This window comes from Saimiri boliviensis, chromosome 16 (assembly GCF_048565385.1).
Source record: "Saimiri boliviensis isolate mSaiBol1 chromosome 16, mSaiBol1.pri, whole genome shotgun sequence".
Taxonomy (NCBI): domain Eukaryota; kingdom Metazoa; phylum Chordata; class Mammalia; order Primates; family Cebidae; genus Saimiri; species Saimiri boliviensis.
In genome coordinates this window covers 88,497,776-88,514,120 of record NC_133464.1, presented here as the reverse complement: position 1 = coordinate 88,514,120, position 16,345 = coordinate 88,497,776, and the positions used below count along the sequence as shown (strand labels likewise).

Below are 16,345 nucleotides of genomic sequence, written 5' to 3'. Positions count from 1 at the left end.
TGTTGTTCTTCTGTATGTGAAAGTATGTTTTCTCTCAAGCTCCCTTCAAGATTCTCTTTATCTTTGGTTTTCAGTAGTTTGACTATGATGTGTTTCTGTTATTTTGAAAAATTATTGCTTATCTTGCTTGGAGTTCCCTGAGTTTGTATTTTCTCACATTCATTTTGGGACAGTCTTGACCCTTATATATCGAAATATTTCCTTTCCCTCATTCTCTCTGTCTCTTTTCTCCTTCCGAGACTTCAATACGTATATGTTAGACCATTTGATATTGCACCACGGCTTTTGGAGCCCTATTTTTTCACTTTTCTTTCCTGTGGCATTTGATTTTGGATAATTTCTATTGACCTCACTTGAAGTTCATTCATTCTTTTCTCAACTATGGTCCGTCCGCTGATAGGCTTGTCAAATTCTTCCGCTTTGATAATATGTCTGTTTCTAGCATTTCTGACATTTAAAAAATACAATTTAATTTCTCTAATGAAAGGTTCTGTCTATTCATATGTATTCCTCACCTTTTCTCTGTGTCTTTTCTATAATTAACTATAATCCTGTCTGTTTATTGCAGTGTCATGGTCATCTCTGAATCTGCCTGTTAATTGCTTTATCTTGACATTGAGTCATTTTTTTTTTTGCTTGCTTTAAAAAAAGGGGGTATATTTTGGAATTTGTTATTGAATGCTGGACATTGTATCTAAAAGAAGAAGAGAAGCTAAAATAAATGGCATGTATGCCCAGAAATGGCAACTCCTGTTCTTTCAGGTTTGTGTAGAGGTGGAAGAGTTGAGTTTGAGTTTTGCTGTTATCATTACTCTCTGTTGTTATTATTACCCTTGGTCTCAAACATCTCCAGTGCTGGGCCGCCGCTACCTTGTGCCTGTTGGGCCTGGATACGGAACAAGTCTTACTGGGGTTCATGCTCCACCCCGAGCTTTCAGCAGGCGCTGCACACCATCCCACAGAGTTGGGTACGGCCACTCTTCCCCTACCCCAGTGCTAGGCTGCTGTTGCTTGATGTGCTGTACTAGGCTCCTGGTGGGTCAGAGACATTCTCCTGGTTCAGCCTCAGTCTTAGGCAGGGCCTGCAGTCCTGGACCTTAGGGTGGGAACGTCTTAGTATTTCTGTTCATTCTCCTACCTTAATGGCAGCCAAATTCTGCCTTGTGTCTGTTAAGAGTTATCTGGGGGACAGTTTGCTGCCTTTCCCCCCATGGTAGCCACCCCTGCTTTGGACTAGTACAGGGTCCTGGGCCTCGGAGGGTGTCATCCCCTGCCCCGTCGGGAGGTAGCTGTTTCTCTCAGAAGCACGAAGCTTTACCTGGGCACGGGGGTAGGAAGGAAGGCTCCTGGTCCCTGGTTTGCTTCTGCCCCTTCCCCGCAGCCCTGTAGGTGAGAGTTTGCTGCCTTTTCCTCTGCAACTGGAGGGTTTTGCATGTGGGGGAAGGATCCGGGGAACTGGTCCAGCACGTCTCCCACACCTGCTCCCTGGAGAGGTGCTCTGCTTGGTCTCCTGCCCTGTCCAGCCTTTGCAGTGGGCCCGGTGGAAGGCTGGAGAGATGTGGGAAAACACCTGCAGGAGAATGGAAACTCCCCTTGGGTCAGGAGCTCCCGATTATCCTAAACCAGTAAGCTCACCCACTCCCAGCCAGGAGGAGTCCACACAGCTCCGGTGTGCCACCTGTCCCCTCTTTGGAATTCAGTTCGCTTGCTTGATGCGTTCAAGACGAGTTATGATTTTGTATATTACATGGTGTATTATAACGGAAGTGACATCATCTGCATCCACCCATTCTACCCAGAAACAGAACCGCAATCCCATGCTATTAAGTGGCAGTCTCTTAAATGAACCCCAGATTTTGGGCCAGGCGCGGTGGCTCACGCCTGTAATCCCAGTACTTTAGGAGGCTGAGGCAGCCAGATCACAAGGTCAAGAGATCGAGACCATCCTGGCCATGGTGAAACCCCATCACTACTAAAAATACAAAAGTTAGCTGGGCGTGGTGGCACGCACCTGTAGTCCCAGCTACTTGGGAGGCTGAGGCAGGAGAATTGCTTGAAACTGGGAGGTGGAGGTTGCGGTGAGCTGAGATGGTGCCACTGCACTCCAGCCTAGCGCCTGGTGACAGAGCAAGACTCTATCTCAAAAAAAAAAATGAACCCCAGATTTTTATACATATATTTCTTTTAAGTGCTAGCACTATTAACTATTTAATAATCACCTATTTTTTATTTGTTTCCCTCCAGCAAATGGATCTCTTTGATGTCAAAAGTAATAATTTAACCTTTAAGCCGAAATTAGTCGTGATCTAAATATACAAAATTTTCATGATAGGGCGGTCAACTAGAATGGTGAACACAGTTGGGAATGTTGAGAGGATCTCTGCGAAGTTACCAGAAAAAAAATATTATCTAGCCCGTTTGTTCTGCCCTAGCTAGTCGTGGGGTTGTTGCCTTGTATGGTGATTATCAATATCCCATTAAAAGAAAGCTAAAGACTTTTTATTAGAAAACAGCATGATAGGCTGGGCATGGTACCTCACACCTGTAATCCCAGCACTTGGGGAGCACAAGGCGGAAGGGTCACTTGAGGCCCGGAGTTTGAGACCAGCCTGGGCAACATAGGGATACCCCATGTGTGTTTAAAAATCAGCCAGGCATCGTGGCGCATGCCTGTAGTCCCAGGTACTTAGGAGAATGGCTTAGACCTGGGGTTTCAAGGATACCTCAAGCTATGACTGCACCACCGCCCTCCAGCCTGGATGACAGAGCAAGATCCTATCTCTAAACAGTAAATAAATAAAAATAACATGAGAAATTACCGTAAGGTAAAATAATTAAGCGAGGGCCAAGCTTCGAAAAAACTGCCCTGGTTCTACAGCTGCTGGCTGTAATGGTGTTGGGTGCCATGGTGGTTGGGGAGGGTCTTCAGGAAAGGGCTTTGTGGAGGCTGCCCATGCGGCGGAGCCCACCTGAGCAGGGATGTCACACATACGAGCCCCCTGGGGCAGAGTCCATGAGTGTGTCTTCTCAGTTGAGCTGCCAAGGGGACCCCTCTCCGTCTGGCTGCCACGGATATCACCCTGTTCCCACCAATGAATGGCTCCAGGAGTCTCCGTTCGTCCCACCGATGGGTCTTTTAGGTTTTATTACTGTTTTCTGAAGAAGAATTTGGCAGATTGTCATTTAAGTTGCTTAAGAAATATGTGGAGCTAGCTGGCATGCTTTCAAGTTGCAAGCTAAGTCGTATGTTTCTGTTCCAGGACGTTTTTACAGTGAGTGTTGGAAACTTACCCCCTAAGGCGAAGGTTCTCATAAAAATTACCTACATCACAGAACTCAGCATCCTGGGCACTGTTGGTGTCTTTTTCATGCCTGCCACCGTAGCGCCCTGGCAACAGGACAAGGCTTTAAACGAAAACCTTCAGGTTTGTATGCATAAGATTTGAAGAAGCATTTTAGCAGCAGTGGAGAGAGAGTGGTGCAGGGCTGTGGAGGCATTGACGCATGGGGGGAGGGGGAAACATGTAAAAGGATATTGTAGGCATCAAGTCAATTTTACTGATGTTTATGCATTTAGATACGTTAGGTTTGTAAAATGAAAAGAACAAAAGATACAGATGTGATTAATAAGCATATTTTTATTCTGCTTAATCACTCAAAAAACGTTGTATCTGTAGCGCATGTTCATCGTGAAGAACTAGACGAGCATAGAGAATACAAATAAGCCAAAATAAGAAAATCCAAACCGTCCTTTATCCCCTCGCCCGGAGATCGCTACTGGTTAACGCCTTGGTATATCTCTCCAAACTGCCTACTTCGCATAGCACACGTATAAAATGTGTGCGTGTGTCTCTGTGTGTCTGTGTGTGTATACACCCAGGGACATATGTAGAGTTGAACATCTCTGTCCAAATGGTCAGTTGTACTTTAGAAGGTCCTGTCACACCGTGATCAAACTTTCTGTGTGTCACTACTTGAAAGTGAAATCAGCTGTCTTGCTGACAGTTGTGGCCTTGCCAAGATTACAAGCAGGTTAGAGTCTCACTGTGAAACTTAAAATATGCTTACTTATACAAGCGTATTTTTCTTTTAACAGGATACAGTAGAGAAGATATGTATAAAAGAAATAGGAACAAAGCAAAGGTTAGTACCTAAAATATAAAATCTGTCAATTAATCATTCAATGGATATTAAATTTCCACTTAGAATTCTTTGAAATAATTTCAGATAGAAATTTAAGATCGTATAGATTAAGAAAATTTTCTCTTCATTTTTGGTAGCTTCTCTTTGACTATGTCTATCGAGATGCCATACGTGATTGAATTCATTTTCAGTGATACACATGAACTGAAACAAAAGGTTAGTGAATCTTTTATTTCGTAAGAGCTCTTCTTTCGTGCTACTTTTATTTTATCACAGCAATGCAGGCATGTGGTTTAAAAGTGAAATAATGCTAACAACGGGTTCTAACAAGAAGCAGCAATCCTGCCCCAGACTCTCCCCAGCCCAGTTTCCAGAGGCAGTGAACCACGTAAAATATTTGAGCTGTTTCTCTGGTTTTGCCTCTAGCTTTCAAATATTAATTTTTAATGCTTTTTCTTGATTCATCTGTTTCCGAAATTATCTTTTGACTTCCTGTTATGGAAGGTGGACGTATAGCTCTTACCCCCTTCACTCATCCCACTCCCTACTTTTCCTCTCCCCTTCAGGTCCTGAGTAGCTAGGGCTACAGGCCTGTGCCACCACGCCTGGCTAACTTAAAAAAAAAATTGCAGAGATAGGGTCTCACTACGCTGCTCAGGCTTTTTTCAAACTCCTGGGCTCAAGCGATCCTTTTTACCTTGGCTTCCCAAAGGGCTAGAATTATAGGCGTGAGCCACCACACCCAGTCTATTTTCCTTTTTAACATTTTCCAGGAATTTCCAACCTTCTCGTTATCTCTGGTATTCTGAAATTTCATCATAATATCGTATTCATTCATTATATGGAACTGGTGGTCTTTACTTCTGAGAAATTTTCTTGTATTAAAAAAATTGTTCCTCTCTCTTGTACCTTTCTGCAGTGCCTCTCTCTCTCTTTCTCTCTCTCTCTCTCTCTCTCTCTCTTTTTTCTTTCTTTTTTTTTGAGACAGAATCTCACTCTTAGTATCACCCAGGCTGGAGTCCAGTGATGCTATCTCAATCCACTGCAACCTCTGACTCCCGGGTTCAAGTGATTCCAGTGCCTCAGCCTCCTGAGTAGCTGGGACTACAGGTGCCTGCCTCCACACCTGGCTAATTTTCATCTTTTTAGTAGGGACAGGGTTTCCCCATGTTGCCGGGGCCAGTCTCAAACTCCTGACCTAGGTGATTGCCCACCTCAGCCTCCCAGAGTACTGAGATCACAGGTGTGAGCCACCACACCCAGCCAATAATTATGAAATTTCAGAATACCAGAGATAAAGATAAGGTCTGCAATTCCTGCAGAATTTTCAAAAGGAAAATAGGCTGAGTGTGGTGGCTCACACCTGTAATTCTAGCACTTTGGGAAGCTGAGGCAAAGAAGGTCACTTGAGCCCAGGAGTTCAAGAAAAGTCTGGGCAACATAGTGAGACCCCTGTCTCTACAAAATTAAAAAAAAAAAAAATTAGCCAAATGTGGTGGCTCAGGCCTGTAGCCCTGGCGACTGCCTCTGCGGTGCCTCTCAGTCAGGTGTCCCTGGAGCAAGCCCCTTGTTTTCTTCTGCCTTTTTCCTATTGCCCATTTTTGTTGTCTTTTTGTGCCACTTTTGGGGCATTTTTTTTCCATCTTCAATTCCAGCCGTGACACTGAAATTTTAATTTTAGTTCTCTTATGTTTCATTTGTCAGAGCTGTTTTCTGTGCTATGAGTATTGTTTCTTTCATAGCATCTCTCTGTCTTTCGTGGGTACGCTGTCCTCTCTCGTCTCTCTAAAAACATTCATAAGACGTTTTTTCTTCTGTTCCTCATGTTGTGTCTCGTCTCTTTGAGTTCCTTTTTTTTCCCCTTCTGGTTTTTTGTTGTTTTTTTTGCCTCCACGTTTTCTCCAGTGTCTGGGTGACTCTCTCTCTGGATCCATCACTAAGACTGAAACACAAGAAAGGCGACGGGAAGCTCCAGGATGTTTAGGGAGTGTGGCCGGGTCAGGTGACCGAGGGGCCCGCGTTTCGGGGTGCTGACCTCGCGACCCTGAAGGAAGCAGACTGCGCTCCGGTGCCCCGCGTGCCTCGCCTTCCCTGGCCTGATTCTATTTGGCTGAATTTCTCCAGATAATGAACCTCCATATTCCCTTAGTGAGAGAATAGGGTAGCTGCTTGGTCACTTGGGTTGGGGAGGGGCCAGGGCCTGACAGCTCCGTACACATCTGTTCACTAGGACCTGGTGGCCTTACTTCCCAGGATGCGGCAGGGCTGACCAGCCCGCGGGTCGCCGTCAGAGCCTCCGCCGCTCTGGCCGGGCTCCTTCCCATCCGCTTTCCATTCCCCTCCCATTTGTTGGCTTCGCGTATCTGGTGCTGTCCTTGGTCCTGTTCTCAGGGTCTCTGTGGGTCCACACCCTTTTTACTGGTTGCCTTCCTTTCATTGCAGGGAGGCTTGGGCGTTTTGCTGGGGAGTGGAGATAAGTATATATTTCTGATCTGCTCTCTTCAAAGAGTCCTCTACATCAGTTAGCTTTTGCCATATTAGCAAACAGTCCCAAAACTTTGTGGTTTAAAACAACAAGCGTTTATTATTCTCACAGTTCTGTGGATCGGCTGGGCGGTTCTGGGCTGGGCTGGGCCAGGGCGACCTAGGGCAGCCTCACCCACCGCTGGCTGCCGGCCTTGTTTCAGCAGGGAAGGGGCTGGGTCTCCCCTCCAGAGCTTGGCTCGGGTGGACTCTTATAATGGGGGAGGAGTCCTCAATAGCAACAAGAGAGCGCCAGCCCCGTTGCGTGGGCACTTTTCACGCCCTATGGCCAACTCCAGATTCAAGGGTGGAAATAGAGCTGCTGCCTCGAGGCAGGAGAAACTTCAAAAGTCACATTGCAAAGGGGCACGCAGGCGTGGAGAGACTTTGTGGTAATGTTACAGTCTAGCCCATTGCCTTCGCCTTTATGGTTTTAAAGCTTATCATTTAGATTTTCAACAGTTTTTTTTTATATTCATGAAAACATATACAACTAAGGTATAATTCTAAGATTTCTGTCGAGTTTTCTATTTTATTCTTCTAGGTTTTAATTATCTGATGTGCTGTCTGCTATACCCAGATAAGTCTAACTGAATGGACAGATCTATAATCTTTGGATCCAGGGTTTGAGACTGTTGCACACTTAACCTAAATTTGACTGTGTGAATCAACCTTAGGATCACAGAAGGGTGTCTAATATGCTCATGGTCTTCTAAAACCTACATTTCATTGTTTAGGGTTTTTTTTGGAGGGGGGCGGTTTTTTGAGACGGAGTCCTGCTCTTGTTACCCAGGCTGGAGTGCAGTGGCACGCTCTCAGCTCAAGGCAACCTCGTTCTCCTGGGTTCAAGTGATTCTCCTGCCTCAGCCTCCTGAGTAGCTGGGATTACAGGCGCCCACCATGATGCCTGGCTAATTTTTTGTATTTTTAGTAGTGATGGGGTTTCACCATGTTGGCCAGGCTGGCCTCAAACTCCTGACCTCAGGTGATCCACCCACCTTGGCCAGCCAAAGTGCTGGGATGATAGACGTGAGCCACCGCACCCGGCCTACATTTCATTAGTTTGGAATTTATCACTACTTTGTTGATTCTTCATAGAGTTATGTAAGCTTTGCAAGGGTTTGCTCCATGACGGGTAAGTGCAGACTGCTAATACGGTGTTTCTCCGTTCCTCACCTTGTCATCGTGGTGTTTGTTTTACAGCGCACAGACTGCAAAGCTGTCATTAGCACCATGGAAGGCAGCTCCTTAGACAGCGGTGGATTTTCCCTCCACATCGGTCTGTCTGACGCCTATCTCCCAAGAATGTGGGTTGAAAAACATCCAGAAAAAGAAAGCGAGGTATATGCCTTCTTACGTAGAAATAGGAGACACTATTGGAGAAACATTTCAGAATAAGTTGGTGAAACTTGGAAATTATGAATTGTCCTGAAAAACTAGCATTACAAAATGAGCTCTCGCACCCCAAGATTCTGCAACTAAAAGTACTTATGATATCAAGCGTGCCAAACTTCTGACATTTCAACCAAAACCCTCATGTGGATGACTTGCCTGTACAGATTGGCATTTTTACCGTAAGCTCCCCAACAAAGAACATGTACCGTCAGACATTACATTGGATATTCTGTATGCTCTTTATACTTCTAAAATACTGATTCTGGAAAAACGTGAACAATTCTTTATGGTTGATGATAAGACCATTTTGTGTGACTGTGACAAAGAGTATCTTCTTAAGTTAAAATAAAAATGAAGCTTACAGCTGGGTGGAGTGGCTCGCACTTGTAATCCCAGCACTTTGGGAGGCCAAGGCAGGTGGACTGCTTGAGCCCAGGAGTTTGAAACCAGCCTGGGAAACATAGTGAGAGCTCGTCTCTACAAAAAATTTAGAAAAAAAATTAGCCAGGTGTGGTCACACGTACCTGTGCTCCCAGCTTCTTAGGAGGCTGAAACAGGACGATCACTTGAGCCCAGGAGGTTGAGATCAACAGTGAGCTGTGATCGCGCCACTACACACCAGCCTGGACAACAAAGAGAGACCCTTTCTCAAAAAAAGGAAACTTATATGATAGTAGTTATTTTAAGTATTGGTTAATTAATGGAACAAAAGGTACGTGTGTCTATTTTAGTAATCACAGTGGCATGTATATTCCTCTTAGAATAGTGTGTGAGAGATACATATATATTTGTTTTCTAATGTTGATGATATATGATGTTTTAGATATTAATTCTTGACCTCGCAGGAGTTTATGTCTTCTGCATTGGAAACTCCCAGCTCTACCATTCTGCTTTTGACTGGAACTCCTAGTAGGCCATCTTGTTGTAAATTCCATCTTATTCTTTTTGTTTTTAGAGCATTAGTTTACCTCACTAGAAAGTTTTGGAGTTTTCTAAGTAGACCTTTTCCAGTTGAAGTGACGAGATGCTCCAGGCCAGCTCCTTCTTTCTCCTTTCAGGCTTGCATGCTTGTCTTTCAACCTGATCTCAATGTCGACCTCCCTGACCTGGCCAATGAGAGCGAAGTGATTATTTGTCTGGACTGCTCCAGTTCTATGGAGGGTGTGACGTTCTTGCAAGCCAAGCAGATCGCCTTGCATGCACTGTCTTTGGTGGGTGAGAAGCAAAAAGTAAACATCATCCAGTTCGGCACAGGTAAGTGCACTTTGGCCCTGGCAGGTGCTTCCCCACGTGTGAATCACGCTCTGTAGAAATGAAGACTGTGGGTACCTGGCCCCGCCTGTGCAGTGTGGGGCAGCCCAGTATAAAGCTGAGCCACAGGAGCTCTGGAGCTGGACCCTGAGGTCCAGATCCCAGCTGTATCACTCCCAGGCTGTGTGTCCCCTTGGGTGTGCTGCTTGAACTTCTGGTCCCTCCATTTCCTCCTCTGTCATCTGAGACTAATTGTCCCTAACTCACAGTACTGCTGTGAGGAGGACTGAGCTAATGTATGTAAAGGACTTTTAAACTGTGCGTGTTTCACAGTAAGGTGAGATATAAATGCTACTGTGGGCTGGGCGCGGTGGCTCAAGCCTCTGATCCCAGCACTTTGGGAGGCCGAGGCGGGTGGATCACGAGGTTGAGAGATCGAGACCATCCCGGTCAACATGGTGAAACCCCGTCTCTACTAAAAATACCAAGAAAAATTAGCTGGGCATGGTGGCACGTGCCTGTAATCCCAGCTACTCAGGAGGCTGAGGCAGGAGAATTGCCTGAACCCAGGAGGCGGAGGTTGCGGCCAGCCGAGATCGCCCCATTGCACTCCAGCCTGGGTAACAAGTGCGAAACTCCGTCTCAAAAAAAATAATAATAATAAAAATAAATGCTACTGTTGTCAATCGCAGCTGAACCAAATGCAGAACCCTTGGTCTGTTGAGTAGGAGGTCCCAAGTCTAAAGACAAAACATTTGCCATCAGCACAGTCATAGGAAATCTATAAGGAAAGGTCTCAGGAAGCGTCTGGCCAGCACTACTGGAAGGGAGGTAGTGCCACCCTCCACGTGGGGTCCAGGGACATCTCAGCCACCAGAGGCAGCACCTCAGAAAAGAGGGGTACATAGAGTGGAGTGAGGGGACAGTCCTGTCCTGCTGATTCTCATCCTCTGTGCCATCCAGCCGAAGGCCCAGCCCCTTTTCCCAGAGCTAAGGTCTGCTGCTGCTGGGGCGGAGGTTGGATAAGCATGGGGACTGCACAGGGCTTGAGCAGAGACTCTGGCCTTCCAGGGGCTGAGCTGCCCAGGCCCTCACAGTGCCCTGCACCTTTCTTGGCACAAGCAATCTGCGTGTACACATGGAATTCGACTCAACATTCTGCGTAGCAAAGCACCACAGTGTGGATGCGCAACAATTTATTATTTAGAAGAATAGTGTGGTGAAATTTTTTTTTTTTTGGAGACAGAGTCTCGCTTTGTTGCCCAGGCTGGAGTGCGGTAGCATGATATCAACTCACTGCGATCTCTGCCTCCCCAGTAGCTGGGATTACAGGTGCCCACCACCACGCCTGGCTAATTTTTATATTTCTAGCAGAGATGGGGTTTCACCATGTTGACCAGGCCGGTCTCAACTCCCGACCTCAGGTGATCCTCGTACATCAGCCTCTCAAAGTGCTGGGATTACAGGCGTGAGCCACCATGCCCAGGCTGGGGTGAAATTTTTGTATGTTAAAATTATCAGGCCGGGTGTGGTGGCTCACACCTGTAATCCCAGCACTTTGGGAGGCCGAGGTGGACGGATCATCTGAGGTCAGGATTTCAAGACCAGCTTGACCAATATGGAGAAAGCCCGTCTCTACTAAAAATACAAAATTAGCCAGGCACGGTGGCGCGTGCCTGTAATTCCAGCTACTCGGGAGACTGAGGCAGGAGAATCGCTTGAACCCAGTAGGTGGAGGCTGCGGTGCGCCAAGATCGTGCCATTGCGCTCCAGCCTGGGCAACAATGTCTCCAAAAAAAAATTATCAAACAATTTTCTAAAAAGGAAGGTACACACATAAATATACAACATCCTTTATGACAGCTGTGGTGGTATGAAGTCACATTATTGTTAGTGTCAAGCAAGTAAATGTGTGGAGGCAGCACCTCATGCTGATCTTATTACACAGGTTCCAAGGAGTTATTTTCGTATCCTAAGCATATCACAAGCAAGACTGCGGCAACAGAGTTCATCATGGTGAGTGCAAGAGGCTTCCTGTATCTCTTGAGTCTTTTCCTACTATGCTTTGGGGGGATCTCCAGGGCTTAGGCCCCTCAAGCCACTATCAGATCACCTTTATTGCTTCATTTTTGTATGTTGGTGGGCTCTTATTTCATTAATTACAATGATATACACTCATTAAGGAAGAATTGGAAATTAAAATGAATAGAAAGAAAAAAATCTCCCATGTCCCACCACCCTAATACAACTAGCATTAACGGCTTCGAGAAGTTCTCTTCTGTCCCTTGTTTTTTTTCTTCTTAAAATGCAGCCAGCGTCATCTAAAAGGCTGGAGGCTAAGAAAGAAGGAAATGCCAGGTACAGTGGCTCACGCCTCTAATCCCAGCACTTTGGGAGGCCAAGGTGGGTAGATCACCTGAGGTCAGGAGTTCAAGACCAGCCTGGCCAACATGGTGAAACCCCATATCTACTAAAAATACAAACAATTAGCCAGTCGTGGTGGTGGACACCTGGAATCCTAGCTACTAGGAAGGCCGAGGCAGGAGAATCGCTTGAACCCAGCAGGTGGACGTTGCAGTGGGCCAAGATTGCTCCACTGCACTCCAGCCTGGGCAACAGAGCAAGACTCCATCTCGAATTTTAAAAAGACAGAAAGAAAGAATAATAATAATAAAATGGAGCAAGCCGAGACTGACCAGATGAGACTGACCAAGCATGAGGTGATAATATTACAGTTCTATTACAGTCACTGTGTGACATGAAACAAACTAAAAGGACGTAAGTTTAGTTGTTTCACAAATGTATAATTAGGGAAATAAGATATTTTCCATGTCACTGTATCTCTACACTGTCCTTAGATGTGTCACTGGTGACTGCAAATGGTGACCGTATCCAACAAGGAGAACGTAATCTTTCACTTCATTTCCTCCAGTCTGCCACACCTACCATGGGGAATACAGACTTCTGGAAAACTCTCCGATATCTTAGCTTACTGTACCCTGCTCGAGGGTCCCGGAGCATCCTCCTAGTGTCTGATGGGCACCTCCAGGACGAGAGGCTGACGCTGCAGCTTGTGAAGAGGAGCCGCCCCCACACCAGGTTGTTTGCCTGCGGTATCGGGTGAGTCTCAGAGAGCCACTCACGCAGCCCAGCCGCGGGTGGGAAAGGCAGCCTGTGAGGAGGCCTGCTCGTTGGCCTGCATGGGACTTTTGCAAGCTTGGAAGTTGAAACTAGAAGACAGAAGCCTTACAGCACAGAGGGATGGGGCCCCGGGCTCCCGGCCAGTCTGCCTGAGTCTCAGAACCCGGGTTGGCCACTCATCAGCTGTGACCTTGAGCAAGTTCTTAACCTCTCATAAAATCAAGACTATAATGACAGTACCTACGTCTTGGGGTTGCTCAGGATTAAATGAGCTCACGTATAGAAAGCACGCAGAACAGAACTGACGCAATTAGCACCAAAGCAATGTTAGATGTTATTATTTAGCATAAGAATCCGAATCTCCAGCTTGTCCTGAGCAGCCTGGGCATACCTCCTCACGGGCTGTGCTGGACTCGAGCTGGGGCACGTGGCCTCCAGGCAGACCCCACCCGGCTGCTTTGCTGCTTGGCATCTCACTTCTGGTCATTATGAGCATTTGCATTTGCAAACCCTGTGGTGTGCATAGAAGCTTTCCATGGGAAGCTAACACCCATAGATTGTTGAAACCGCCCCCTCCCCAGTAAAACTTAGCTCTTTTGGATTGCACTAAGGTATGTGGCATATGTGTAAGGAAAACAGAGGGGCCACTTGGTGTCTGCATGGGCACAGAACTTGCCCATCCTGCCTGCCTCTGTGGACTCCTGCATGTGGCCACCAGCTGAGCCAATGGTCACCAGGTATCTCTCTTCTGAGGCAGTGTATGGAGCAGATCCTTAGCTTCTTCGTGGGACAGAATGGGGCCCCTATGCTGTCCTTGCCCCGAACCTTGACCTGGACTCACCCTGAGCTCCAGGAGCCAGCACCCCGAATGCCCCTCTGTGGCCCCGATGCCCCTCCATGGCCCACAGTGCCCCCTGTGGCCCCCTCCACCCCTAGCTGCCCTACCCAAGCTTGCCCTGCCTGCCTCAAGGGCTATCTTCTGTCCTCCACGGTCACAGCTCATGGCTCTGTTCCCTGTAATCTAAGGCCTAGCCCAGCATCACAGGCCAACAGGAAATATATCAGCCTGAGCAGCTCCACTAGGAGTTGTTCCTGATGGAACTTCACCTGTTGAGCTCAAAGCTGCACTCAGGGCAGCCCGTGCACCGTCTCCTGGTCTCAGCAGCCCCTCCTTGCCCCCTGCTCCCAGGTCAGGGCTCAGACACCACAGAGCAGAAGCGCTGGCACCTAATTCATACCTTCCTCAATGAGGGTCTATCCCGAGACGAACATCAGGCCCCGACTCTGGGGCCGGGAGGTGGGATTTTCCCATGTGCCGGGGAGGCAATCAAGGGAGTGTGATCAGGTCAGGGGCAGTGACTCACACCTGTGGTCCCGGCACTCTGGGAGCCCAAAGCAGGAAGATTGCTTCAGCCCAGGAGGTCAAGGCTGCAGTGAGCCATGGTTGGGCCATTGCACTCCAGCCTGAGTGACTGAGCAAGACCCATCTTTAAAAAAAAATTTTTTTTTTCATTAGAAAAATTGTAAGGCACCCAATGGGGAGTCTGGGTGTGTAGTGGAGGAGCCTGCTCCCAGAGGAGACTGTGCTGGTTAGCGCTGCCCATGCCTGGAGGGGCTGGGATCCGTTCTGCTTTTCCATTGAGTTTTGGGGATCTTTCTAAGTGCTTCTGCGTCGCATCTTCCACGCATGTCTTTGCCATTACAAACTCTAGTAAAGTGAGCTTCCCAAGGGTAGAGACCATCCAACCTCCTCCCTGGCATGAGTGCTCGTCCTCTGAGAGCCACACAGGGGAGCACAGGAAGATTCCAGCCTGCCTCGCTAACAGACAGAAGCTGTAACTACCAATAACCCATGTTAAGGATCTTCTAGTCAGTGTCATGATCATTACCAATTAATATGGAGGATAAAGACAAGTCCAGTCTTTATCAATGGGTTGAAAAACGTCTTGGAAATTACTTTCGTAAGTTCTTTTTCTGAAAAGTAATTGATCTTTTCTTTAGCATTTCAGGAGGCACACCTCTAAGCAAGGAGTCGATAGTCGTAGGATTATTGTAGAGAGAAAAGTAACAGGGCACTTGTCATTTAAATGTCAGAGATGCTCTTTGCTATAGTGAGAATTGCTCCTTTATGCCTTTTGCTGTGTTGATGTGTCTCAGATTTTAAGAGGTAATCTTGCCGGGCGCGGTGGCTCAAGCCTGTAATCCCAGCACTTTGGGAGGCCGAGGCGGGTGGATCACGAGGTCGAGAGTTCGAGACCATCCTGGTCGACATGGTGAAACCCCGTCTCTACTAAAAATACAAAAAATCAGCTGGGCATGGTGGCGTGTGCCTGTAATCCCAGCTACTCAGGAGGCTGAGGCAGGAGAATTGCCTGAACCCAGGAGGCGGAGGTTGCGGTGAGCCGAGATCGCGCCATTGCACTCCAGCCTGCAGCCTGGGTAATGAGAGCGAAACTCCGCCTCAAAAAAAAAAAAAAAAAAAAAAAAGAGGTAATCTTTATTCACTCTTTGCCAGCATTAGGCCTTTGGGGTCAGATTCAGGTAATGTTGTTATGTATTCTGAGGGGGTGGGTACAGCTGTTTTTTATTTCAGGGAGACAGCAGGGGAGGGAGCTCAGTCTTTCTCGGCAGCAGCTTTCCTCATGGCGGCCAGGACATGGCTCAGCTCCTCCCGCTTCCTCTTGGCCCAGATGTGTGTCCCCACCCTTTTCTTGATGAACTCGAGGGCCCGTTTGTCCTTGGAGACCTTCAGCAACTCCATGGCACGCCACTCATACAGGGCAAAGCCACACACCTCCCGCACCGTGTCCCACACGAACTTGGTGTGTCTGGTCAGATACCTGCAGCGGTGGCTGTGCCTGGGCTTGCTCACCTTCTTGGTTACCTTGTGGCCCATGTTGAGGCCCACAGCCGTAGGACACCGAAGAGCCGTGGCTGCTACTCTCCAGTGGCGACCGTGTCGGAAGCATGTTGCTATTTATTGAAATTAAGTTGATATCTTTCTCAGCATTCTGATACCTTGTAGGGTTGTTTTTAGAGTCATCTATTCCCTCCTTCAGTAAATTGAAAGTCAAGAATTTCAACCTTTTTCTATTTGAAGGATAACTCAGTGCTCTGATAGATGAGAGCTCACATTAGCCAAACTTTCAGATGTTTTCTCCGGTTACCATCTTCTCTGTTTAACCTCAGCTACACGAGAGTACATTCTTCCATGTAACGTCTCTCCTCTTGAGTTGTGAGCTTTCTCAACGCTGTTAACGTGTACTTCAAGAATATTTCTCCAATGTCTTGAAAACTAAAACGTGAAATGTGATCAGTTCTACAGCAAATCGTCACATCTTAAGGATTTTGTCCCAGTATGGTGCCGGAGTATTTGAATATTTTAATGCAAAATCCAAGCATAGTTGGAGAAAACAGGTATGTTTTTTTAAACCTCTGGTTTTGTATTTACGTGTGGAAATCTCACATCCTTCCAAGGCTAAGCGATAGGAACATCTGTGTTTCCTCGAATGAGATGGAAGCCACGAAGAGGCACGGGCTGCCGCCGGTGTGAGCCCTGCCTCAGAACTGCACCAGCAGGAACATGGGAGTTCTGAATCAGGCCATTCTCCCAGCTCACAGTTTGATTTCTGCCTGAAAAATCATGGACTGAATTTTTTAAAGTGAATTATTAAATATGTTTTGCTGAAATTAATTTTCTTGACTATGATAAAATTTAGCATTTTAACCATTTTTAAGTGTACAACTTAGTGCTATTAGCTGCATTTACAATGCTGTGCAACCATCACCATCTTCACTGTTTCATCATCCTGAACAGAAAATATGTACCCATTAAACCGTAACTCCGCATTCCCTCCTATGCCCAGCCGCAGCGAACCACGACTCTACTTTC

General features: G+C 46.9%; 3 protein-coding genes across 8 annotated transcripts in view; 1 reads left to right on the top strand and 2 right to left on the bottom strand.

Moving 5' to 3' along the window:
* LOC120365728 (protein mono-ADP-ribosyltransferase PARP4) overlaps window positions 1-16,345 on the top strand; it is a 96,637-nt gene that overhangs the window by 54,654 nt on the left and 25,638 nt on the right. For all 6 annotated transcript variants that reach the window (XM_074387957.1, XM_074387956.1, XM_074387960.1 and 3 more), the window contains 8 exons: window positions 3,261-3,425; window positions 4,097-4,143; window positions 4,281-4,359; window positions 7,870-8,007; window positions 9,120-9,315; window positions 11,261-11,328; window positions 12,245-12,432; window positions 15,771-15,870. In XM_074387957.1, coding sequence (XP_074244058.1) covers window positions 3,261-3,425; window positions 4,097-4,143; window positions 4,281-4,359; window positions 7,870-8,007; window positions 9,120-9,315; window positions 11,261-11,328; window positions 12,245-12,432; window positions 15,771-15,870 — 981 coding nt within the window. The remainder of the gene's footprint in view (window positions 1-3,260; window positions 3,426-4,096; window positions 4,144-4,280; window positions 4,360-7,869; window positions 8,008-9,119; window positions 9,316-11,260; window positions 11,329-12,244; window positions 12,433-15,770; window positions 15,871-16,345) is intronic.
* LOC141581683 (putative uncharacterized protein encoded by LINC00596) lies at window positions 1,876-11,944 on the bottom strand. The gene is made up of 2 exons (XM_074387962.1): window positions 11,871-11,944; window positions 1,876-2,059 (listed from the first exon to the last, which is right to left on the bottom strand). Exons 1-2 carry the CDS (start codon window positions 11,942-11,944, stop codon window positions 1,876-1,878), a joined length of 258 nt encoding a protein of 85 aa, XP_074244063.1.
* Window positions 15,068-15,666, bottom strand: LOC141581689 (large ribosomal subunit protein eL36-like). The gene is made up of 2 exons (XM_074387964.1): window positions 15,657-15,666; window positions 15,068-15,426 (listed from the first exon to the last, which is right to left on the bottom strand). Exons 1-2 carry the CDS (start codon window positions 15,664-15,666, stop codon window positions 15,068-15,070), a joined length of 369 nt encoding a protein of 122 aa, XP_074244065.1.

Bases quoted from the DNA above. Each gene is read 5' to 3' on its own strand.
- LOC141581683 (XM_074387962.1), bottom strand. From the start codon at position 11,944: ATGGAGTCTTGCTCTGTTGCCCAGGCTGGAGTGCAGTGGAGCAATCTT. The intron at 2,060-11,870 runs GTTCAAGCGATT...TCCACCTCCCAG, and splicing joins CTGCAACGTCCACCTGCTGG to TTTCAAGCAATTCTCCTGCC.